At 62.6% G+C, this 24312-nt stretch overlaps 1 protein-coding gene and 1 gene segment (V, D, J or C); one reads left to right on the top strand and one right to left on the bottom strand.

The window, feature by feature from the left end:
• LOC104673310 overlaps positions 1–24312 on the bottom strand; it is a 167610-nt gene that overhangs the window by 68845 nt on the left and 74453 nt on the right. Inside the window, 1 exon segment of the C gene segment in view lies at positions 8675–8701. Coding sequence covers positions 8675–8701 — 27 coding nt within the window.
• Positions 1–24312, top strand: part of LOC104664690 — a 49179-nt gene that overhangs the window by 7335 nt on the left and 17532 nt on the right. For 5 of the 7 annotated variants that reach the window (XM_030930477.1, XM_030930473.1, XM_030930474.1 and 2 more), the window contains exons 1-6: positions 18734–19145; positions 19273–19447; positions 19556–19685; positions 22616–22674; positions 22780–22945; positions 24151–24254. In XM_030930477.1, the coding sequence (XP_030786337.1) occupies positions 18758–19145; positions 19273–19447; positions 19556–19685; positions 22616–22674; positions 22780–22945; positions 24151–24254 (1022 nt within the window). In that variant the 5' untranslated portion in view covers positions 18734–18757. Of the gene's footprint in view, positions 1–13249; positions 13518–14157; positions 14206–15598; positions 15722–16710; positions 17458–18733; positions 19146–19272; positions 19448–19555; positions 19686–22615; positions 22675–22779; positions 22946–24150; positions 24255–24312 lie in introns of those variants that run through there. The other 2 variants (XM_030930475.1, XM_030930476.1) reach the window with 2 other exon arrangements.

Raw genomic sequence — 24312 nt, forward strand, 5'->3', positions numbered from 1 at the left:
ACCGGCTCCGTGGCCACCCGTGTCCTGAGGCTCCACCTCAGTCTTGGGTCAGTCGCTACCGGCTCCGTGGCCACCCGTGTCCTGGGGCTCCACCTCAGTCTTGGGTCAGTCGCTACCGGCTCCGTGGCCACCCGTGTCCTGTGGCTCCACCTCAGTCTTGGGTCAGTCGCTACCGGCTCCGTGGCCACCCGTGTCCTGAGGCTCCACCTCAGTCTTGGGTCAGTCGCTACCGGCTCCGTGGCCACCCGTGTCCTGAGGCTCCACCTCAGTCTTGGGTCAGTCGCTACCGGCTCCGTGGCCACCCGTGTCCTGAGGCTCCACCTCAGTCTTGGGTCAGTCGCTACCGGCTCCGTGGCCACCCGTGTCCTGTGGCTCCACCTCAGTCTTGGGTCAGTCGCTACCGGCTCCGTGGCCACCCGTGTCCTGAGGCTCCACCTCAGTCTTGGGTCAGTCGCTACCGGCTCCGTGGCCACCCGTGTCCTGAGGCTCCACCTCAGTCTTGGGTCAGTCGCTACCGGCTCCGTGGCCACCCGTGTCCTGAGGCTCCACCTCAGTCTTGGGTCAGTCGCTACCGGCTCCGTGGCCACCCGTGTCCTGAGGCTCCACCTCAGTCTTGGGTCAGTCGCTACCGGCTCCGTGGCCACCCGTGTCCTGTGGCTCCACCTCAGTCTTGGGTCAGTCGCTACCGGCTCCGTGGCCACCCGTGTCCTGTGGCTCCACCTCAGTCTTGGGTCAGTCGCTACCGGCTCCGTGGCCACCCGTGTCCTGTGGCTCCACCTCAGTCTTGGGTCAGTCGCTACCGGCTCCGTGGCCACCCGTGTCCTGTGGCTCCACCTCAGTCTTGGGTCAGTCGCTACCGGCTCCGTGGCCACCCGTGTCCTGTGGCTCCACCTCAGTCTTGGGTCAGTCGCTACCGGCTCCGTGGCCACCCGTGTCCTGAGGCTCCACCTCAGTCTTGGGTCAGTCGCTACCGGCTCCGTGGCCACCCGTGTCCTGTGGCTCCACCTCAGTCTTGGGTCAGTCGCTACCGGCTCCGTGGCCACCCGTGTCCTGTGGCTCCACCTCAGTCTTGGGTCAGTCGCTACCGGCTCCGTGGCCACCCGTGTCCTGTGGCTCCACCTCAGTCTTGGGTCAGTCGCTACCGGCTCCGTGGCCACCCGTGTCCTGTGGCTCCACCTCAGTCTTGGGTCAGTCGCTACCGGCTCCGTGGCCACCCGTGTCCTGTGGCTCCACCTCAGTCTTGGGTCAGTCGCTACCGGCTCCGTGGCCACCCGTGTCCTGTGGCTCCACCTCAGTCTTGGGTCAGTCGCTACCGGCTCCGTGGCCACCCGTGTCCTGTGGCTCCACCTCAGTCTTGGGTCAGTCGCTACCGGCTCCGTGGCCACCCGTGTCCTGTGGCTCCACCTCAGTCTTGGGTCAGTCGCTACCGGCTCCGTGGCCACCCGTGTCCTGTGGCTCCACCTCAGTCTTGGGTCAGTCGCTACCGGCTCCGTGGCCACCCGTGTCCTGTGGCTCCACCTCAGTCTTGGGTCAGTCGCTACCGGCTCCGTGGCCACCCGTGTCCTGTGGCTCCACCTCAGTCTTGGGTCAGTCGCTACCGGCTCCGTGGCCACCCGTGTCCTGTGGCTCCACCTCAGTCTTGGGTCAGTCGCTACCGGCTCCGTGGCCACCCGTGTCCTGTGGCTCCACCTCAGTCTTGGGTCAGTCGCTACCGGCTCCGTGGCCACCCGTGTCCTGTGGCTCCACCTCAGTCTTGGGTCAGTCGCTACCGGCTCCGTGGCCACCCGTGTCCTGAGGCTCCACCTCAGTCTTGGGTCAGTCGCTACCGGCTCCGTGGCCACCCGTGTCCTGTGGCTCCACCTCAGTCTTGGGTCAGTCGCTACCGGCTCCGTGGCCACCCGTGTCCTGTGGCTCCACCTCAGTCTTGGGTCAGTCGCTACCGGCTCCGTGGCCACCCGTGTCCTGAGGCTCCACCTCAGTCTTGGGTCAGTCGCTACCGGCTCCGTGGCCACCCGTGTCCTGAGGCTCCACCTCAGTCTTGGGTCAGTCGCTACCGGCTCCGTGGCCACCCGTGTCCTGAGGCTCCACCTCAGTCTTGGGTCAGTCGCTACCGGCTCCGTGGCCACCCGTGTCCTGAGGCTCCACCTCAGTCTTGGGTCAGTCGCTACCGGCTCCGTGGCCACCCGTGTCCTGAGGCTCCACCTCAGTCTTGGGTCAGTCGCTACCGGCTCCGTGGCCACCCGTGTCCTGTGGCTCCACCTCAGTCTTGGGTCAGTCGCTACCGGCTCCGTGGCCACCCGTGTCCTGTGGCTCCACCTCAGTCTTGGGTCAGTCGCTACCGGCTCCGTGGCCACCCGTGTCCTGAGGCTCCACCTCAGTCTTGGGTCAGTCGCTACCGGCTCCGTGGCCACCCGTGTCCTGTGGCTCCACCTCAGTCTTGGGTCAGTCGCTACCGGCTCCGTGGCCACCCGTGTCCTGTGGCTCCACCTCAGTCTTGGGTCAGTCGCTACCGGCTCCGTGGCCACCCGTGTCCTGAGGCTCCACCTCAGTCTTGGGTCAGTCGCTACCGGCTCCGTGGCCACCCGTGTCCTGTGGCTCCACCTCAGTCTTGGGTCAGTCGCTACCGGCTCCGTGGCCACCCGTGTCCTGTGGCTCCACCTCAGTCTTGGGTCAGTCGCTACCGGCTCCGTGGCCACCCGTGTCCTGTGGCTCCACCTCAGTCTTGGGTCAGTCGCTACCGGCTCCGTGGCCACCCGTGTCCTGAGGCTCCACCTCAGTCTTGGGTCAGTCGCTACCGGCTCCGTGGCCACCCGTGTCCTGAGGCTCCACCTCAGTCTTGGGTCAGTCGCTACCGGCTCCGTGGCCACCCGTGTCCTGTGGCTCCACCTCAGTCTTGGGTCAGTCGCTACCGGCTCCGTGGCCACCCGTGTCCTGTGGCTCCACCTCAGTCTTGGGTCAGTCGCTACCGGCTCCGTGGCCACCCGTGTCCTGAGGCTCCACCTCAGTCTTGGGTCAGTCGCTACCGGCTCCGTGGCCACCCGTGTCCTGTGGCTCCACCTCAGTCTTGGGTCAGTCGCTACCGGCTCCGTGGCCACCCGTGTCCTGTGGCTCCACCTCAGTCTTGGGTCAGTCGCTACCGGCTCCGTGGCCACCCGTGTCCTGTGGCTCCACCTCAGTCTTGGGTCAGTCGCTACCGGCTCCGTGGCCACCCGTGTCCTGAGGCTCCACCTCAGTCTTGGGTCAGTCGCTACCGGCTCCGTGGCCACCCGTGTCCTGAGGCTCCACCTCAGTCTTGGGTCAGTCGCTACCGGCTCCGTGGCCACCCGTGTCCTGAGGCTCCACCTCAGTCTTGGGTCAGTCGCTACCGGCTCCGTGGCCACCCGTGTCCTGTGGCTCCACCTCAGTCTTGGGTCAGTCGCTACCGGCTCCGTGGCCACCCGTGTCCTGAGGCTCCACCTCAGTCTTGGGTCAGTCGCTACCGGCTCCGTGGCCACCCGTGTCCTGAGGCTCCACCTCAGTCTTGGGTCAGTCGCTACCGGCTCCGTGGCCACCCGTGTCCTGTGGCTCCACCTCAGTCTTGGGTCAGTCGCTACCGGCTCCGTGGCCACCCGTGTCCTGAGGCTCCACCTCAGTCTTGGGTCAGTCGCTACCGGCTCCGTGGCCACCCGTGTCCTGAGGCTCCACCTCAGTCTTGGGTCAGTCGCTACCGGCTCCGTGGCCACCCGTGTCCTGAGGCTCCACCTCAGTCTTGGGTCAGTCGCTACCGGCTCCGTGGCCACCCGTGTCCTGAGGCTCCACCTCAGTCTTGGGTCAGTCGCTACCGGCTCCGTGGCCACCCGTGTCCTGAGGCTCCACCTCAGTCTTGGGTCAGTCGCTACCGGCTCCGTGGCCACCCGTGTCCTGAGGCTCCACCTCAGTCTTGGGTCAGTCGCTACCGGCTCCGTGGCCACCCGTGTCCTGAGGCTCCACCTCAGTCTTGGGTCAGTCGCTACCGGCTCCGTGGCCACCCGTGTCCTGAGGCTCCACCTCAGTCTTGGGTCAGTCGCTACCGGCTCCGTGGCCACCCGTGTCCTGAGGCTCCACCTCAGTCTTGGGTCAGTCGCTACCGGCTCCGTGGCCACCCGTGTCCTGAGGCTCCACCTCAGTCTTGGGTCAGTCGCTACCGGCTCCGTGGCCACCCGTGTCCTGAGGCTCCACCTCAGTCTTGGGTCAGTCGCTACCGGCTCCGTGGCCACCCGTGTCCTGAGGCTCCACCTCAGTCTTGGGTCAGTCGCTACCGGCTCCGTGGCCACCCGTGTCCTGTGGCTCCACCTCAGTCTTGGGTCAGTCGCTACCGGCTCCGTGGCCACCCGTGTCCTGAGGCTCCACCTCAGTCTTGGGTCAGTCGCTACCGGCTCCGTGGCCACCCGTGTCCTGTGGCTCCACCTCAGTCTTGGGTCAGTCGCTACCGGCTCCGTGGCCACCCGTGTCCTGAGGCTCCACCTCAGTCTTGGGTCAGTCGCTACCGGCTCCGTGGCCACCCGTGTCCTGAGGCTCCACCTCAGTCTTGGGTCAGTCGCTACCGGCTCCGTGGCCACCCGTGTCCTGTGGCTCCACCTCAGTCTTGGGTCAGTCGCTACCGGCTCCGTGGCCACCCGTGTCCTGAGGCTCCACCTCAGTCTTGGGTCAGTCGCTACCGGCTCCGTGGCCACCCGTGTCCTGAGGCTCCACCTCAGTCTTGGGTCAGTCGCTACCGGCTCCGTGGCCACCCGTGTCCTGAGGCTCCACCTCAGTCTTGGGTCAGTCGCTACCGGCTCCGTGGCCACCCGTGTCCTGAGGCTCCACCTCAGTCTTGGGTCAGTCGCTACCGGCTCCGTGGCCACCCGTGTCCTGAGGCTCCACCTCAGTCTTGGGTCAGTCGCTACCGGCTCCGTGGCCACCCGTGTCCTGAGGCTCCACCTCAGTCTTGGGTCAGTCGCTACCGGCTCCGTGGCCACCCGTGTCCTGAGGCTCCACCTCAGTCTTGGGTCAGTCGCTACCGGCTCCGTGGCCACCCGTGTCCTGAGGCTCCACCTCAGTCTTGGGTCAGTCGCTACCGGCTCCGTGGCCACCCGTGTCCTGAGGCTCCACCTCAGTCTTGGGTCAGTCGCTACCGGCTCCGTGGCCACCCGTGTCCTGAGGCTCCACCTCAGTCTTGGGTCAGTCGCTACCGGCTCCGTGGCCACCCGTGTCCTGTGGCTCCACCTCAGTCTTGGGTCAGTCGCTACCGGCTCCGTGGCCACCCGTGTCCTGAGGCTCCACCTCAGTCTTGGGTCAGTCGCTACCGGCTCCGTGGCCACCCGTGTCCTGAGGCTCCACCTCAGTCTTGGGTCAGTCGCTACCGGCTCCGTGGCCACCCGTGTCCTGAGGCTCCACCTCAGTCTTGGGTCAGTCGCTACCGGCTCCGTGGCCACCCGTGTCCTGAGGCTCCACCTCAGTCTTGGGTCAGTCGCTACCGGCTCCGTGGCCACCCGTGTCCTGAGGCTCCACCTCAGTCTTGGGTCAGTCGCTACCGGCTCCGTGGCCACCCGTGTCCTGTGGCTCCACCTCAGTCTTGGGTCAGTCGCTACCGGCTCCGTGGCCACCCGTGTCCTGAGGCTCCACCTCAGTCTTGGGTCAGTCGCTACCGGCTCCGTGGCCACCCGTGTCCTGAGGCTCCACCTCAGTCTTGGGTCAGTCGCTACCGGCTCCGTGGCCACCCGTGTCCTGAGGCTCCACCTCAGTCTTGGGTCAGTCGCTACCGGCTCCGTGGCCACCCGTGTCCTGAGGCTCCACCTCAGTCTTGGGTCAGTCGCTACCGGCTCCGTGGCCACCCGTGTCCTGTGGCTCCACCTCAGTCTTGGGTCAGTCGCTACCGGCTCCGTGGCCACCCGTGTCCTGAGGCTCCACCTCAGTCTTGGGTCAGTCGCTACCGGCTCCGTGGCCACCCGTGTCCTGTGGCTCCACCTCAGTCTTGGGTCAGTCGCTACCGGCTCCGTGGCCACCCGTGTCCTGAGGCTCCACCTCAGTCTTGGGTCAGTCGCTACCGGCTCCGTGGCCACCCGTGTCCTGAGGCTCCACCTCAGTCTTGGGTCAGTCGCTACCGGCTCCGTGGCCACCCGTGTCCTGAGGCTCCACCTCAGTCTTGGGTCAGTCGCTACCGGCTCCGTGGCCACCCGTGTCCTGAGGCTCCACCTCAGTCTTGGGTCAGTCGCTACCGGCTCCGTGGCCACCCGTGTCCTGAGGCTCCACCTCAGTCTTGGGTCAGTCGCTACCGGCTCCGTGGCCACCCGTGTCCTGAGGCTCCACCTCAGTCTTGGGTCAGTCGCTACCGGCTCCGTGGCCACCCGTGTCCTGAGGCTCCACCTCAGTCTTGGGTCAGTCGCTACCGGCTCCGTGGCCACCCGTGTCCTGAGGCTCCACCTCAGTCTTGGGTCAGTCGCTACCGGCTCCGTGGCCACCCGTGTCCTGAGGCTCCACCTCAGTCTTGGGTCAGTCGCTACCGGCTCCGTGGCCACCCGTGTCCTGAGGCTCCACCTCAGTCTTGGGTCAGTCGCTACCGGCTCCGTGGCCGTGTCCTTTCGGGTCATAAATTGCCCACAAGTCACGCAGGCATCACTCTGGGGCTTTTTATGTTCCCAGGGAACCAGGTGCCTCCACCCAGAAAGGTCAGATGTGGGAGTCCCAGAGTCGTTCCCCAACCCTGGATGGACCCCTGCAGCCTCAGTGCTACTCAGGTTCCAGCCAGACCTGGAGCATGTGCAGGGGAGGCCCCAGGCAAGGTGAATCCCAGGCCAGGTGAGGTGCAGGCGAGTGAGGCCCAGGTCAGGTGATGTCCAGGCCAGGTAAGGTCCCAGCCAGGTGGGGTCCAGGACAGGTGAGGCCAAGGTCAGCTTAAGCCCGTGTCAGGTGAGGCCCAAGCCACATGAGGTCCCGGTCAGGGGAGGCCAGGTGGATGTGCGAGGCTTCTGTAGTTTTCTCTCGGTGCCAACCCTGTCTGGTGTCCCTGCCCCTCCTCCCAGTCCCCGCTCTGTGCCTGCCAGATGGCAGCCCCTGCACAGGTGATGCTGGCTGTGGAGGAGCTGGGCTCTGCCTCCCTGTGCATGGACGTCCCTCTCGGGCTCTGGCTGGGAGTGTGGCTGAGTTGCTTCTCTCCAGAATGCACCGACTGTGCCGTCCTCGGGGGGATACAGCTCTGTGGTTGCTCCACATCAGGCCACAGGAGCTGCCAGGAGGTACCGGGCTGCCCTACCACACGGTGAGCCTGCAGCCTGTTGTGGATGCCCAGGGAGGTGAGTGCTACCACACATCAGGCCTTTTCTCTTTAAAGTCGTTTCTTCGGGGATACATCATTGATGACTCATATACTAAATATATGTCTGTATCATTGTGCAATTGCCTGTGCCATCATTTATTTCTCCAACCTGGGTTAACGTCTTTGCTATTATGAACAGTGCTGGAGTGAGAATTTTCTAAATACAGCTCTTTGCGTTTTCCTCTTCTTGTGATTTAGAAGTTTAACTGCTATTTTCAAGATACTGTAATGTATTTGTTCTGTTGTTGTTAGGAGACTTGGCAACCCTGTGCGTCTCAGTTCATACCCTCTTCCTTCCACAGTAGAAGTAACCACAACTGTGTTTATGTGATCTTCATTTTCTTGATTTTCCTTGTAGTTTTTCTAGTGGAAAGTTTATCCCTTAAGAAGATAGTTCATTTTGCCAGGTATAAATTTTATTTAGAAGAAATCATAGTGAAAGTATTTTTTTGGAGTTTCCTTTATTACTCCAATTACTCAGCATTGTCATGAACTCAACCACAGAGTCACACGTAACTCTCTACTCTTGTCCTTGTCACTGTCCTAGTTTGCATTGCATGAAAGTGCCATTGTTCATTTGCCTGTTTTCCTTCAGATGGATGTTTGCTTCGTTCTCAGTTTGGGGCTATGACAATCAGATGTTCTGCACATCTTTGCCCATGAGGCTCTCAGGGAGGGCTTTAGGGCTGGCATTGCCTTCAGGGTTCTGCTTTGTCGTAGGCAGCTCCTGCCAGTGCTTTTCAGAGTGTCTGTGCCCAGCAGCAATGCCTGAAGGTGCCCACTGGACTTTGCCCTGACATCAGGCACTTGCTGTGTGCTTGCTTCTGTGCTGCTCCACATTCTGGAGAATGTATTCCAATCTGTGCTGCAAATCCACCTCACTGATTCTCTCTTCAACTGTGTCTACACCAGCTGTTAAGCATCCCATGATGCAGCAGTGTGGGCACAGGGCAAACTTTCAAAAGATGACAGCGTAGGATACAGGCTGCTCCTTCCCTGTGCTCTTCCCACAGACTGTCCTCCTGGGCTCACTCCCAGCCATTGATCCCAAACACCAGTTTATGGAACTCTCTGCACAGGAAAGAGAAACAGCAGAAGGCCCTGCTCAGGCTCTGCTGCATCCCCTCTTGCACACCCGCCAAAGCTCTTTCACTGGGGCCTGTGCCAGCTTCCCCAGCCGCCTCTCATTTTCTGTTTACTCTGCTCACTGGCTGGTGGGTGAGGTATGGGGGGGAGTCTCGGGCATTTTGTACATTGATGGACACCCCTGGGCCCTATTTCCCAGACACTGCCCCAGCCCTTCAGCCCCAGAGTGGGTGCGTTTGCCGCAGGGCTTTGGGAATGGGGCTGTGTCACTGTGGGCGTAGCAACCACTACCAGTACAGTATCCTCACAGTGACACGAGCCCCCACAAAATCCTCCAGTCCCTGTGGGTGTCTCCAAGTCCCCTCTTTCTGACTTTGGCCTTTTCTCCTGCTGAGACTGTGATTTCCAGGGGCTTTTTATCTAAAGCTCAGGGTGCCTTGGAGAGGACCCTGAGCCCAGCGCTGTACAGGGGGCTCCTCCTTTGTCCTGGGGGAGTTGCGTGGGCCCTGTTTTTGGTCAAGGGAAGTGCTTGCTGGTGGAGGAGACCTCCCCTCCTCTCTTTCTCAGAAGCCCCCTCTGATGCTGTTGCCTGGTGTTTCTCAGGGCTGATGCTGGGGTTCGGCAGTGTCTGCCCTGTTCCAGTTGAGACTGTGGGTCTGTTCTGTTTCCACAGGGTGTTGTGGGGCCACCAGTGAGGGGCTCGGGATGTCAGTGGCTCGTCTCTGTCCCTGCAGTCTGGGCTCGGGCTCACAGCTCCCCTGCCCTCCAGGTCGGTCACTGACTCTGTTACTATCCAGCCGGCTCCGTGGCTGTTCCGTGGTGGCTGCAGGTCTCTTCCCAGGAGAGGCCTGTGAGAGGACCGGGATGTCTGGGAGCCCTGCATTCCCCTGTGATGTTGCTGCCTGGATCCCTCATCTTTAAAGGGAGTACCCAGCCTCCCTGCAGGTGCGGGCGGTGAGAGACACAGGCGGACGTGTGTCAAGCCGCTGGAGGCCGATTTCTTTCAGTGCTTTCTGCCTGTGGAAGGGCTGAGCTCCCTGCTTCTGTGCATAGGAGGCTGCCCTGTAAATGGGCAGCGAGGGCAACGGCCCAGGCCTGCATGGGAAAGACTTGGGTGAGCTTTTGTCCTAGAAATACAACAGCCGGGCCTGAGAGGGGAGCAGGGCCGGAGTGGCCAGGAAGAAGATGAGGGCATGGGCAGTGTGTGGGTGGGAGTGCAGGGTCAGTGCCATGGCTCAGGGGCCCCAGGAGAGGAGGAGCTCGAGTTGTTTGCAGGAGGGAGTAAGGGGTGGGCACAGGCAGGAGAAACTGAGGCTGTCGTGGCAAAAGAGGGGAGGGCCTGCAGGTGCAGAATTGACCTGGGAGGGGTGTTTAGAGGGAGTGAGACGGGTCTAGATAGAGACTTGGGTGAGGGTTATGGGGACAGGACCCCAGGGTTGTCTGGGTAGGTGGCAAGAGCAGTGGGGTAGAAAGGGCTGGAGGCAGGGTCGGGTTTCCCCAGGGTGTGGGCTGAAGTGTTGTGACCCCAGAGTTATCTGGGTGGGCAGCAAGGGCAGCAGGGTACAAAGGGCTGTAGGCAGGGTCAGGTCTCCCCAGGGTGTGGGGTGCAGGGTGGGTCTCCCCAGGGCGTGGGGTGCAGGGTCGGGTCTCCCCAGGGCGTGGGGTGCAGGGTCGGGTCTCCCCAGGGCGTGGGGTGCAGGGTCGGGTCTCCCCAGGGCGTGGGGTGCAGGGTCGGGTCTCCCCAGGGCGTGGGGTGCAGGGTCGGGTCTCCCCAGGGCGTGGGGTGCAGGGTCGGGTCTCCCCAGGGCGTGGGGTGCAGGGTCGGGTCTCCCCAGGGCGTGGGGTGCAGGGCGGGTCTCCCCAGGGCGTGGGGTGCAGGGTCGGGTCTCCCCAGGGCGTGGGGTGCAGGGTCGGGTCTCCCCAGGGCGTGGGGTGCAGGGTCGGGTCTCCCCAGGGCGTGGGGTGCAGGGTCGGGTCTCCCCAGGGCGTGGGGTGCAGGGTCGGGTCTCCCCAGGGCGTGGGGTGCAGGGTCGGGTCTCCCCAGGGCGTGGGGTGCAGGGTCGGGTCTCCCCAGGGCCTGGGGTGCAGGGCGGGTCTCCCCAGGGCGTGGGGTGCAGGGTCGGGTCTCCCCTGGTGTGGGCTGCAGGGAGTGGCTGCACAGGGTGTTCCTCTGAAGGAGAGAGGAGGGAGGGAGCACAGAGGCACTGGGAGCGAATGGAGAAGGAAATGGCAGTGACCTGAGTGCCAGGTGGTCCCGGTTTGGGGTTGGACTGTGTGGGAACAGCTTCCCCACCTGTCTGTAAGGGGACAGGGGAGGGCGGGAGGTCTGAGGCAGGAAGCAGTGGTAGGAAGGCAGGTCCCGGCCCTGGGGGTCTGGAGCTTATCTTCTTCCTGTGAGCTGTGTGTGGTCGGCTCCTGTGGGCTGTGCTGTGGACCTGTAGCCTGGTGGAGCCCAGGCCTCCCAGGGCGAGCAGGGCAGCTGGGGCTGGAGAAGCCTGAGGGGCCAGGTCAGGGTGGCCCCTCCACTTGTGACTAGCGCTGCTGTGGGGATCTGGGCATGAGGCCCCTTTACCCAGGTGGGGAGGCGCGTGAGTGAGACCCTAAGTCCATACCCCATGGAGGCTCTGACCCTCCTGCCGTGGGTGGCTGTGTGCAGATGGGGGTGGGGGTGGGGAGCCCAGCCCCTCCCAGACGCACCCTGCTCTGCTCCAGGGTATGGGCTTGGGCACTGCAGGGTGGCTGGGCCTGGTGTGCCCGAGGTGGCTGCATTCCCAGAGCTAGGACTGAGGCCCAGTGGGGACCTGGGAGGAGTCCGAAGGGGGCTCCATAGAGGACTTGCCTTGCATGACACCACTCTCTTGGGGAGGTCATGGGGCCCAGCTGGGCGGAAGGGGCATGGACCACCTCCCGGGGGTCTTCCTGGGGCCACCTCAGCCAGGGGGCTCTGTACTCGGTGACCTTCCAGAAGTTCCTTCCTGCCCAGACCCCAGAGTATTTGCTGCCCAAAGGCAGGAAGGAAGGGTCTGCGTCCTGCTCGAGGTCGGGCACACAGTGCCGGAGTCTGCTCCCAAGGGCTTGCCCTGCAGGAGGCCCTGAGTGAGGGACAGAGACGGAGCGGGGTCTTTGGTCCTGGTGGACTCTGGGGCGGATTCCAGTGGGGAGTCATCAGTGTTGGGGTCCCCAGGGTATAGGGGCGTCTCTGCTCCTAGAGTCGGCTCTGGATGTGGGGTTTGTGCCTGTTCTGCCTGGGGTTGATGTTGGGAGGCGCCACTGATCCCCGTCTCTCTGAGGACACTTGTCAGAAGGGTCCACTCCAGCCAGGGGCACGGGGGCCAGGGCAGAAGGATGCAATCATGCCCCTGCCTCGACCTGCTGGAGTCCCCGGCCCTTGTCCTCCCATCCGATGGGGACACCGTGGGGCTCTGGGTGCTGGGGGTCATGGGAGCCGGCAGGACATGGGTTCGGGCGGCTGCTCCCCTCTCTGGCTGGGCCTCCGGCAGTGGCCACGGGACAGTTTTGGACGTAGCTTTTCTCACAGTGGTCGTTCCAGCCACCGTGACTCAGGGCTGTTCAGAATCTGCCCAGGCTTCCTGAGCTTTGGGGCCTCCTGGGTGGGGTCTGGGCTGCTGGGCGGGGCCTCCTTCAGGGACTGTGATGCTGTGGCTCGTTTTAGGTGTGGGGTGAGCACCGGGAACCCAAGCTAGCGGAGCACCCACAGACCGAGGCCTGCACACATTCCATCCCGCTGTGTGGTGCGGGCCCAGGCCCCTGTGGGCAGGTCAACCTCAAAGGGGAGGGTGCTTGGGTCCTGCCTAACTACTTCTCAGGGTAGAGGGGACCCATCTCCTGGCCCTGGACCCCTCAGGCTGCCCCTGTTGTTGCAGAAATGCAGGACTGGGCAGGGTGACCTGGAAGGGAGACTTGAGCTGGCCTGGGTGTCAGGTGCGGCCTCAGATCCTAAACGTGGCTCTGCTCTCTCGCTGTTCCGTTGACTTGGGATGGGGTGTCTGGCCTGGTGAGTGTCACTGTGGGATCTGCCGCTGTACCCCACTGTGACACAGACACCTCCAAAAACCTCCTGGTCTGTTTGGGGACCTTCCCGTGCTGGGCTCAGCGTCCCTTGGTCTGGTCTGTCCTTGATGGGGTATCCCTCAACTTTGGTTCTGGGGGGCCGGCCCCTCTGTCTGGTGTCTGGAGTGGGGGTCTGAGGCAGAGGTCAGCTGCCTCCTGGCCTGCAGGGACTGGAGAAAGGGGTTCCTCCCAGGGCAGGACCAGCGGTCCTGGATGGAGCTGAGGTCTGTGCCTGTATCGGGGCCCCATATCCTGTTCCTCCATGGCTCTGAGCTCCCCCTTGCAGGACCTCCTCGGGGTGCTGGGTTCATCCTGTTTGGGAGGGGCTGCCCCCAGGCCGGGCACTGCAGTGCAGAGCTCACTGAGGGGCTTTTGGGTCTGGCCTGAGCCGCTGTGGGGGTATTCCACTGTGAGAGGGTCCCACAGAGAATCTCCCATCCTGCTTGTCCTCCCAGAGCTTGGAGGGGCGGGATCCGGGGTTCCCAGAGGAGGATCCTGGACCTAGGGGAGGGGGGCCTCTTCACTGACCTCCCCTCCTCCATCCCTCCCTCCCCCAAGCTGCCCTGTTGGCCCTCCTGCACCCCGGCCTCTGTCTGCACTGGCTCTGCCGGCTCTGGTGTAGGTGGGACTTAGGATGGTGTGGGCGATGTGTGACCAGGGTGTTGAATGGGTAGAAAGGAGGTGGGCGGATCCGTGGGTGAGAGGGGTGGGCTCATCCAAGATGGAGCACCCGTGGGGCCCTGACCCCTCTCACACACTATCGCTGGTCTTTCTCCGCAGCCTGCCACTGTGGGAGCCCTCGGCAGGGTGGACCATACCCTCTAGGAGGCCGGCACTTCCCTGGGTTCACGAAGATGGAGCCTCCCGCCCAGTGGTGCAGCAGCCCTGCGTCCTCCCTCAGCCCTTTCTGATGGCTTCCTGGGGATTCCCGATGCCCATGGGGTGATGAGAGGAGAGCAGAGGGGAGGAGGGGCAGGGCTGTGTCCTGGAGAAGGGGGTGCTCAGGCTGGTGTCCCTGGAGAGCTCTGGGCTCCTGGAGGCCAATCAGGTAGGCGTCCTTTCTGTCCACCCCCACAAGGGACCCGGTAAGAGCCAGGTGGGGGAACCATAAGGAGAGGGCCTGTGTCCTGTCCCCCCAAGTCCTCTAGACAGGGTGGGGGCTGAGGGGTCCTCCCCAGGGAAGGACCAGGCAGTGGCTCTGATGTGGCCCCTGGTCATGGTGGACTGGCCAGGGGGGTGCAGGGTGCAGAGCAGGAGGGGGCGGACTCAGGTGGGGCATGGCCTGGTCATCCCTGTGTTCATGCCATTTCCTGTCCTGGTCACCTGCAGTGAGCCCTGGCAAGGTGGGGGTGGTCTCCCAGCTTGCAGCCTGCCTGGGATCTGCTCTGTCCCTGGAACTGGGGATGGGAGCCATCCTGGAGGTCAGCAGCCTCCTAGGACAGCAGGAGACCAGGCCAGCCCCTAGCAGGGGAGGCAGGGGGGATTTTGGCAAGGACTGAATTGTTTGGGAGCCAGTGCCCCACTAGGGACAGTGACAGATGCCCCAGCAATAAGTCCTGTCCGCTGCCAGGCTACCCACCGTATCTGAGCTACAGCATGTGAGGGTGCCCAGCCATCAGCCTTCCTTGCAGGAATGAGGCCCTGGGTAGGTAAGAACAGACCTCCCACTGAGGGAACCCTCCCCACAGAGGCCAAAGGTCAGACAACAGCAGCCTCGAGAGCCCCAGGAGAGGCAGGTGAGTTGGAGGCCTGGGGCTGCGCGGCAGGGGCCCATCTACCTGGCCTGGTTGCTGCTGTGGGCGGCACCACTGTGGTAACCATAGCTGTATCCACCACAGCCTGACACCCCCTGACAATAACCACACCTGGAACTGGAGGCGGGGCTGTGAGGAGGAGCTTCCTATGGAGCAGGGAACAGGGAGGGCCCAGAAAGCTGTGCCAGGGGCCCCCACGGCTAGGGAGGCGGGAGGCTGCTCAGGAACCAGACATGCACAGTGTTCCCCTGGAGAGGCCTCTGCAGCCTCTTGGGCTCTGGGACAGACCTCCGGTCAGCAGGAGGCAGGGTGCTCCCCCGCCATGTGCTCTCCTGTACTCCTCACTGGTGAGCTCCTATGCGACCCAGTGCGGGCCCAGCTCCAGCGTCCACTCCTGTCAGCCTGTTTGAGGGTCCAGGCAGAAGTGGGCATGGGCCCCTTCTTACGCCCCTCAGGGACTCTCTCTATGACTGTATCAGGGGCTGGGGGCTCCATAAGCGGCCTTTTCCAGGTGGGGATGTCAAAGGCAGGAGTTTCTACATGGGCAGGTGACGGGGACTGTCTGGGGCCTGGCCCTACGGAACACAGTGTCCTCTCGGAGGAGGGTGTGTGGGAGTCCTGCCTGTTGGGAGCCGGGGGGACGCTGCCCTGTTGATTCCCGCCAGGATGGGAATCCAGGCAATTGGCAGGAGGTGTTGGAACAAGGCTGGTGTCTACAGGGATTCTGGGTCCCCGGAATTGGCTGTTGGAACCGAGCCAGCTGTCGGGACAGGATCTGGTGCAGCTGGCAGGGAAGGGACCAGGGCACCTGTGGTTATCAGTGAGGTCACCTCAGAGCCCTCTGAAGCCCCTGTTTGGGGCACACGGTGTGCGGGGCACCAGCCCATGGGCTGAGATGGCCCGGGTGTCCCCTGAGGGTCCCTCAGACCTGGCTCTTCTGGTCCTGGAGAGCTCTGAGCCGAGGAGTGTGCATAAACCTTGCGTTTCTGGCCAGTTTCTGCCGCTGGGTTCATCACTGTGGTAGTTACTGTAGTCACACAGTAGGAGGGCCCATCAAAAAAGCCCCTGAGTGTGGCCAGAGAGGCCTTTCCCACGCAGGCGCTGGTGCAGGCGTCTGTGGCCCCCATTGACAGTGGTGCTGCGTCCTGGGGATCTCAGGCCTTTCTGAATCTTCCCCTGCCTGCCATCCAGGGCAGGTGGATCTGACTCACTGTCCCCTCCAGGAGGGGCTGAGGTGACGTCCGGCCAGAGGGTGTGCAGGAGTCAGGCCTCCTGGAGTTGAGCCCTGGGGCAGGTGCAGGAGGTGGGACTCCTTTTAGGGGTCTGAGAAGGGCTGGGCTGTGGGGCTGTCCCCATGGGCCATCTTGTGTTCTAGGGGCCGTCCCGATCCAGATGTGGGTTCCCACTGTGATGCCACCAAGGACTGTCCTGGAAGTGGGTGCCCACTGGGGAGAGAGACAGGGATTTCTGGAAGGTTCTTTGTCTGTGACTGTGGGAGGTGAGTCCTCTGTTGGCTTCCCCGGTGAGATCTGGAAACGAGCAGGACTCAGGACTGCCGGGCAGGATGAGCGACGCCCAGCTCTGTCTGTCCCTGGGAATGTCTTCTGTGTTGGAAATGACCCAGGAGAGGCTCAGGCGTCAGGGCCAGGCAGGCCAGGGACCACAGGGGCAGCGACAGTGCACAGGATCAGCCCTGCTCTCCTGGTGCCCCTACTCAGACATGGGGGCTCACAGGGTCCACTCATATGGCCCAGCCTTGAGGGAGGGGCTTCTGGGACTGATGGCCAGATGGCAGCAGATGGTGCTGTGGGGCCGGCCCTGTCCCCATCTGGACTGGTGTTGGAGGGCAGCAGCGGTGCGGACCCCTCAGAACCACATCTGGATGACCTGTGGGGTGACCTGGCCATCTGTTTCATGGTCTCTGGGGCTGGCGGGCAGGATCTCAGGGTGGTCACTCATGGGCCTGTCCATCATGCCTGCTGCCCTGTGTGTTTGGGTCACGGGCTGCACTGCTGTGCTGGCCACCACACCCATCGTGCTGTGTCCTTGATCAATATCCTAACATGGCATATGGCAGTCCCCCGCGGGGAAGGCTGTGGCAGGAGGCTCCCGGGGATGGGTTTTTGATGGACTCTGTGATGCTGTGGGTGTAATAGTAACTCTCAGTATCATAGTCGTAATACCACAGTGACACAGACCTCACTCCAATCCTACTGCTAGGCCTGGGGATACCTGAGATGTCCAGGGCTGACCTGAGGAGGCAGCAGGGCCCCAAGGGGAGGCTGTGGGCCCAGCCCTCTCAGGTCTGCTGCAGGGACCCTCTGGTCTGCCCCTCGCTTACGTGGACAGTGTCCGTGTCCACCTGCGTCCTGAGGGTCCACCTCAGGCTGGCATCTGTCCCTAACCGCCCCATGGTCATGTCCTTTAGAGTCCATAAATTGTCCCCAAATCACGGAGGCATCACTCTGGGGCTTTTTATGTTCCCAGGGCCCCCAGGTGCCTCCACCCAGAAAGGTGAGATGTGGGAGAGTCCCAGAGTCGTTCCCCAACCCTGGATGGACCTCTGCAGCCTCAGTGCTACTCAGGTTCCAGCCAGACCTGGAGCTGGTGCAGGTGAAGCCCAGGCCAGGTGAGTTCCAGTCCAATGAGGCCCCGGACAGGTGAGGCCCAGGACAGGTGAAGTTCGGGACAGGTGAGTTTCAGGCCAGGTTAAATCCAGGTCAGGAGAGGTCCAGGTGAGTTGAGGTCCAGGTCAGGTGAAGCTCCTGATAGGTGAGGTCCAAGATAGGTGAGGCCGAGCTCAGGTGAAGCCCAGGTCAGCTGAGGCCCAGGTCGGGGAGGCCCAGGTCGGGGAGGCCCAGGTCAGGAAAGGCTGAGGTTGATGTGTGAGGCTTCTGTAGTTTTCTCTTGGTGCGAATCCTTCCTGGTGTCCCTGCCCCTCCTCCCAGTCCCTGCTCTGTGCCTGCCAGATGGCAGCCCCTGCACAGGTGGTGCTGGCTGTGGAGGAGCTGGGCTCTGCCTCCCTGTGCACGGGCATCCCTCTCGGGCTCTGGTCAGGAGTGTGGCTGAGTTGCTTCGCTCCAGAATGCACCGACTGTGCCGTCCTCAGGTGTATACGTCCTCAGGGGTATAAGGTCCTACGCTTGCTCCACATCAGGCCCCAGGAGCTGCCAGTAGGTACCCGCCTGCCCTGCCACACGGTGAGCCTGCAGCCTGTTGTGGATGCCCAGGGAGGTGAGTGTTACCACAGATCAGCCTTTCCTCTTTAAAGTCTTTTCTTCGGGGAAACATCATCGATGTCTCATATACTAAATATACGTCTGTATCATTGTGCAATTGCCTGCATCATTGTTTATTTCTCCAGCCTGGGTTAATGTCTTTGCTATTATGAACAGTGCTGGAGTGAGAATTTTCTAAACACAGCTGTGTGCATTTTCTTCTTCTTGCGATATAGAAGTCTAACTGCTGCTTTCAAGGTACTCTAATGTGTTTGTTCTGTACTTTGATTATGTGATTATCATGGTCTTGGTTTCCTTTATGGTTTCCTAACTGGGAAACGTATCCTTTAAGAAGATAGTTCATTTTGCCGGGTGTACATTTTATTTAGAAGAAATCACATTGAAAGTATTTTTTGGAGTTTCTGTTGTTACTCCAATTACTCAGCATTGTCATGAACTCAACCACAGAGTCGCTCATAACCCTGTACTCTTATCCTTGTGACTGTCCTAGTTTGCGTTGCATGAACCTGCCATCGTTTATTCGTCTGTTCTCCTTCAGATGGACATTTGCTTCATTCTCAGTTTGGGCCTATGACAGTCAGTTTTTCTGCACATCTTTGCCCATGAGGCTCTCAGGGAGGGCTCTAGGGCTGGCATTGCCTGCAGGGTTCTGCTTTGTTGCAGGCAGCTCCTGCGAGTGCTTTTCAGAGTGTCTGTGCCCAGCAGCAATGCCTGAAGGTGCCCACTGAACTTTGCCCTGGCATCAGGCACTTGCTGTGTGCTTGCTTCTGTGCTGCTCCACATTCTGGGGAATTTATTCAGATCTGTGCTGCAAATCCATCTCACGGATTCCGTCTTTAGCTGTGTCTACACCAGCTGTTAAGCATCCCATGATGCAGCAGCGTGGGCACAGGACAAACTTTCAAATGATGACAGTGTAGGATAGTGGCTGCTCCTCCTTCCCTCTGCCCTTTCCACAGACTGTCCTCCTGGGCTCACTCCCAGCCATTGATCCCAAACTCCAGTTTATAGAACTCTCTTCACAGGAAAGGAGAAACAGCAAAAGGCCCTGCTCAGGCTCTGCCTGCATCCCCTCTTGCACACCCGCCAAAGCTCTTTCCTTGGGGCCTGTGCCAGCTTCCCAGCTGCCTCTCATTTTCTGTTTACTCTGCTTGCCGGCTGGTGGGGTGATGATGTCTTGGGGGGGAGTCTGGTGTGTTTTGAACACTGATGGCCACCCCTAGACCCTACTTCCCAGATGCTGCCTCAAGGCCGTCAGCCCCAGAAGTGGGTGCGTTTGCAGCAGGGCTTTGGGAATGGGGCTGTGTCACTGTGGGCGTAGCACACACCACCACTACAATATGCTCACAGTGACACGAGCCCCCACAAAATCCTCCTGTCCCTGCGGGTGTCACCGAGTCCCCTCTTGCTGGCTCTGGCCCGGCTCTCCTGCTGAGACTGTGCATTCCAGGGGGTTTTGTCTGAAACTCAGGGTGTCTTGGAGAGAGGAGTCTGAGCCCAGCGCTGTACAGGGGGCTCCTCCTTTGTCCTGGGGGAGTTGCGTGGACCCTGTTTTTGGTCAAGGGAAGCGCTTGCTGGTGGAGGAGACCTCCCCTCCTCTTTCTCAGGAGCCCCCACTGATGCTGTTACCTGGTGTTTCTTGGAGCCAATGCTGGGGGCTAGGAAGTGTCTGCCCTGTTCCAGGTGAGACTGTGGGTCTGTCGTTTTTCCACGGGGTGTTGTGGGGCCACCAGTGAGGGGCTCGGGATGTCAGCGGCTGGTCTCTGTCCCTGCAGTCTGGGCTCGGGCTCACAGCTCCCCTGCCCTCCAGGTCTGTCACTGACTCTGTTACTATCCAGCCGGCTCCATGGCTGTTCCGTGGTGGCTGCAGATCTCTTCCCAGGAGAGGCCTGTGAGAGGGCTGGACGTCTGGGAGCCCTGCATTCTCCCGTGATGTTGCTGCCTGGATCCCTCGTCTTTAACCGGAGTGCTGAGCCTCCCTGCAGGTGCGGGCAGTGAGAGACACAGGCGGACGTGTGTCAAGCCGCTGGAGGCCGATTTCTTTCAGTGCTTTCTGCCTGTAGAAGGGCTGAGCTCCCTGCTTCTGTGCACAGGAGGCTGCCCTGCAACCGGGCAGTGAGGGCAAGGGCCCAGGCCTGCCTTGGAAAGACTTGGGTGAGCCTTTGTCCTGGAAATACAACAGCCGGCCTGAGAGGGGAGCGGGGCCGGAGTGGCCGGAGGAAGGTGAGGGCATGGGCCGTGTGTGGGTGGGAGTGCAGGGTCAGTGCCATGGCTCAGGGGCCCCAGGAGAGGACGAGCTCGAGTTGTGGGCAGGTGGGGGCAGGGGGTGGGAACAGGCGGGAGAAACTGAGGCTGTCGCGGCAAAAGAGGGGAGGGCCTGCAGGTGCAGAGTTGGCCTAGTAGGGGTGTCTGGAGGTAGGGACAGGGGTCTGGGTGGAGACCAGGGTGGGGACTGCAGGGATGGGACCCCAGGGTTGTTCGGGTGGGCGGCAACAGCAGTGGGGTAGAAAGGGCTGGGGGCAGGGTCGGGTCTCCCCAGGATGTGCGCTGCAGGGAGGGGCTGCACAGGGTGTTCCTCTGAAGGAGGGAGGAGGGAGGGAGCACAGAGGCACTGGGAGTAAACGGAGAAGGAAATGGCAGTGACCTGAGTGCCAGGTGGTCCCGGTTTGGCGTTGAACTGTGTGGGAACAGCTTCCTGGCCTGGTGTAAGTGGAAGGAGGAGGGCGCCGAGGTCTGGGGCAGGAAGCAGTGGTAACAAGGCAGGTCCTGGCCCTGTGGGTCTGGGGCTTATCTTCTTCCTGTGAGCTGTGTTGGTGACTCCTGTGGGTGGTGTCCCGGACCTGTGGTCTGGTGGAGCTCAGGCCTCCCAGGGACAGCAGGGCAGCGGGGGCTGGATGAACCTGAGGGGCAGATCAGGGTGTCCCTGGGGCCACTGCCTCCACTTGGGACTAGCATTGCTGTGGGGATCTGGGCATGAGGCCCCTTTTCCCAGGAGGGGAAGCACGTGAGTGAGACCCTAAGTCCATACCCCATGGGGGCTCTGACCTTCCTGTAGAGCCGCTGGCCAGGGGTGGGTGGGGTATGCAGGTGGGGTGGGGGGTGGGGAGCGTAGCCCCTCCCAGACGCGCCCTGCTCTGCTCCAAGGTGTGGGCTTGGGCACTGCAGGGTGACTGGGTCTGGGCTGCCTGGGGTGCCTGAGGTGGCTGCATTCCCAGAGCCGGGACTGAGGCCCAGTGGGGTCTGGGGAGGAGCCTGAATGGGGTCCCATGGAGGACCTGCCTCGGATGACACCCCTATCTTGGGGAGGACATGGGGTCTAGCTGGAAGAAAGGGGAGTGGGCCACCTCCTGGGGGTCTTCCTGGGGCCACCTCAGCCTGGGGGCTCTGTGCTTGGTGACCTGCCAGAAGTTTCTCCTGGCCCAGACCCCAAAGTCTGTCCTGCACCAGGGCAGGAAGGAAGGGTCTGTGGCCTGGTCGAGGTTGGGGCCACCGTGGTGTCCCCTAAGCCCGAGTCTGCTCTCAAGCGCGTGCCCTGCAGGAGGCCCTGAGTGAGGGACAGAGACGGGGCGGGGTCTTTGGTCCTGGTGGACTCTGGGGTGGATTCCAGTGGGGAGTCATCAGGGTTGGGGTCCCCTAGGGCATAGGGGTGTCTCTGCTCCTGGAGTCGGCTCTGGATGTGGGTTTGTGCCTGTTCTGCCTGGGGTTGATGTTGGGAGGAGCCGCTGATCCCCGTCTCTCTGAGGACACTTGTCAGAAGGGTCCACTCCAGCCAGGGGCACGGGGGCCAGGGCAGGATGGGATGAAGCCCCTGCCGCAACCCGCCGGAGCCCCTGGCCCTTGTCCTCCCATCCCGTGGGGACACGGTGGGGCTCCGGGTGCTGGGGGTCATGGGAGCCGGCAGGACATGGGTTCAGGTGGCTGCTCCCCTCTCTGGCTGGGCCTCTGACTTCCGCCACGGGACAGTTTTGGACGCAGCTTTTCTCACAGTGGTCGTTCCAGCCATACCCACTGTGACTCGAGGCTGTTCAGAATCTGCCTAGGCTCCCTGAGCTCTGGGGCCTCCGGGGTGGGGGCTGGGCTGCTGGGCGGGGTCTCCTTCAGGGGCTCTGAGGCTGTGGTTCGTTTTAGGTGTGGGGTGAGGAGTGGGGGCCCAGCTAGCAGAGCACCCACAGACACCGGGGTCTGCACACATTCCACCCCAGTGTGTGGGCTGGGCCCAGGCCCCTCTGGGCAGGTCGGCCTCAACGGGGAGGATGCTCGGTCCTGCCTGGCTCCTCCTTGGGGTAGAGGGGACCCATCTCCTGGCCCTGGACCTCGTCAGGCTGCCCCTGTTCTTGCAGAAATGCAGGACAGTGGAAGGTGCCCTGGAGGGGAGAGGTCTGCTGGCCTGGGTGTCAGGTGCAGCCTCAGATCCTAAATGTGTCCCTGCTCTCTCTGGGTTCTGCTGACTTGGGACGGGGTTTCTGGCCTGGCGAGTGTCACTGTGGTACCAGCTGCTGCTATACCCCACTGTGACACAGACACCTTCAGAAACCTCCTGGTCTGTTTGGGGGCCTTCCCGTGCTGGGCTCAGCACCCCTGGGTCTCGTCTGTCCTTGATGGGGCATCCCTCAATCCTGGCTCTAGGGGGCCTGCCCCTCTGTCTGGTGTTTGGAGTGGGGGGTCTGAGGCAGAGGCCAGCTGCCTCCGGGCCTGCAGGGGCTGCAGACAGGCGTTCCTCTCAGGCTGGGGGCTGGGCGGTCCTGCATGGAGCCAAAGTCTGCCTGTATTGGGGGCCCCCTATCCTTCCTCCATGGCTCTGAGCTCCCCCTGGCAGGACCTCCTCACAGTACTGGGTTTGTCCTGTTTGGGAGGGGCTGCCCCCAGGCCCGGCGCTGCAGTGCAGGGCTCACTGAGGGGCTTTTGGGTCTGGCCTGGGCCGCTGTCGGGGTATTCCACTGTGAGAGGGTCCCGCACAGAATCTCCCATCCTGCTTGTCCTCCCAGAGCCTGGGGTGGGGGGGAATCTGGGGTTCCCAGAGGAGGATCCTGGACCCAGGGGAGGGGGGCCTCTTCACTGACCTCCCTCCCCCTCCTTCCCTTCCCCAAGCTGCCCTGTTGCCCCCCACTGCACCCCAGCCTCTGTGTGCACTGGCTCTGCTGGCTCTGTTGTAGGTGGGACTCAGGATGGTGTGGACGACCTGTGGCCAGCGTGCTGCCTGGGTGGAGAGGAGGTGGGTGGGTCCGTGGGTCCAGGGTGGGAGTTGCTCACTGAGGACGGAGGAGCACCTGCGGGGCCCTGAGCCCTCCCCGACACTGTCGCTGGTCTTTCCCCACAGCCTGCCACTGTGGGAGCCCTCGGCAGGGTGGAGCATACCCTCTAGGAGGCTGGCACTTCCCTGGGTTCACGAAGACGGAGCCTCCCGCCCTGTGGTGCAGCAGCCCTGCTTCCTCCCTCAGTCCTTCCTGATTGATGGCTTCCTGGGGATTCCGGATTCCCATGGGGTGATGAGAGGAGAGCAGAGGGGAGGAGGGGCAGGGCTGGGTCCTGGGTTAGGGGGCGCTCGGGCTGGGGTCCCTGGAGAGAAGTGCCTGGCTCCTGGGGGCCAATCAGGCAGGCGTCCTTTCTGTCCACACCCTGGCTCCCGGCAGGAGCCAGATGGGAGAACGGTAAGGAGAGGGCCTGTGTCCTGTCCTCCCAAGTTCTCTAGACAGGATGGGGGCTGAGGGATCCTCCCCAGGGCAGTGCCAGGCAGTGACTCTAGTGTTGGGTTATTGGACGTCATGGGCTGGCCTGGGGAGTTGGGGGTGCAGAGCAGGAGGGGCTGACTCAGGTGGGGCATGGCCCGGTCATCCCTGTGTTCATGCCATTTCCTGCCCTGGGTAACTGCACTGAACCCCAGCAAGGACAGGGTGGCCTCCCAGCCTGCAGCCTGCCTGGGATCTGCTCTGGCACTAGAACTGAGGACGGGAGTCATCCTGGAGGTCAGCAGCCTCCTAGGACAGCAGGAGGAGACCAGGCCAGCCCCTCGCAGGGGAGGCAGTGGGGATTTTGGCAGGGTCTGCGTTGAGAGCCAGTACCCAGTAGTCACAGAGCCAGATGCCCCAGCAATATGTCCTGTCCACAGCCGTCTGCCCACCCTGTCTTAGCCGGGACAAGGGAGATTGCTGTGCCCCTGGCAGGCCCAGCCTTTTTCCTTCCTTGAATGGCTGAGGCCCTGGGAAGCCGAGCTGTTGGTGGCGCAGGGGAGAGGTGTCCAAGGCAGAGGGATGGCGCTTAATTGAATGGCCTGGGTGGGGCCAGGTCCTCCTGCAGGCTGCAACTCAGGGTTTGGCATGTCTGGCTGATCCCCGTGCCCAGGTTCTGCTGGGGTACCCACAATGCTCTGGGCCCACTGCCTGGGCTCCCCGCCTCGTTTCCAGGGGGTTGGGTGGTGCTCCAAGCCTCAGTTTCCCCACTGTGGAGGGGATGCTGCTGGAGGGATGAGGATTATAGAGCACAGCCTGGCAGCTTCTGTGCCCGCTGCCCCTGCGAACCTGGGCTGTGGAATGGGCAGGCTTCCCCATCAGAGCTGGGCCTGCCAGGGGCACAGCACCCTCACGTGCCCACACTGGGGGCTCCGTGGCTCTATGACTCTGTGGCTTGGTGGTGCTGCCTGCACCTCTCAGGGCTGGAAGCTGCCTTTCCCCGCCAGCCTTTGGTTTCTATCTCAGTCATCCCTGCCCTGGAGCACAGACCTCCCACTGAGGGAACCCTCCCCACAGAGGACCAGAGGGCAGACAACGGCAGCCTTGAGAGCCCCAGGAGAAGCAGGTGAGCTGGAGGCCTGGGGCTGCGCGGCAGGGGCCTGTCTAGTTGGCCTGGTTGCTGC

The sequence above is a fragment of the Rhinopithecus roxellana genome, chromosome 5 (assembly GCF_007565055.1).
Source record: "Rhinopithecus roxellana isolate Shanxi Qingling chromosome 5, ASM756505v1, whole genome shotgun sequence".
Classification (NCBI taxonomy): Eukaryota; Metazoa; Chordata; class Mammalia; order Primates; family Cercopithecidae; genus Rhinopithecus; species Rhinopithecus roxellana.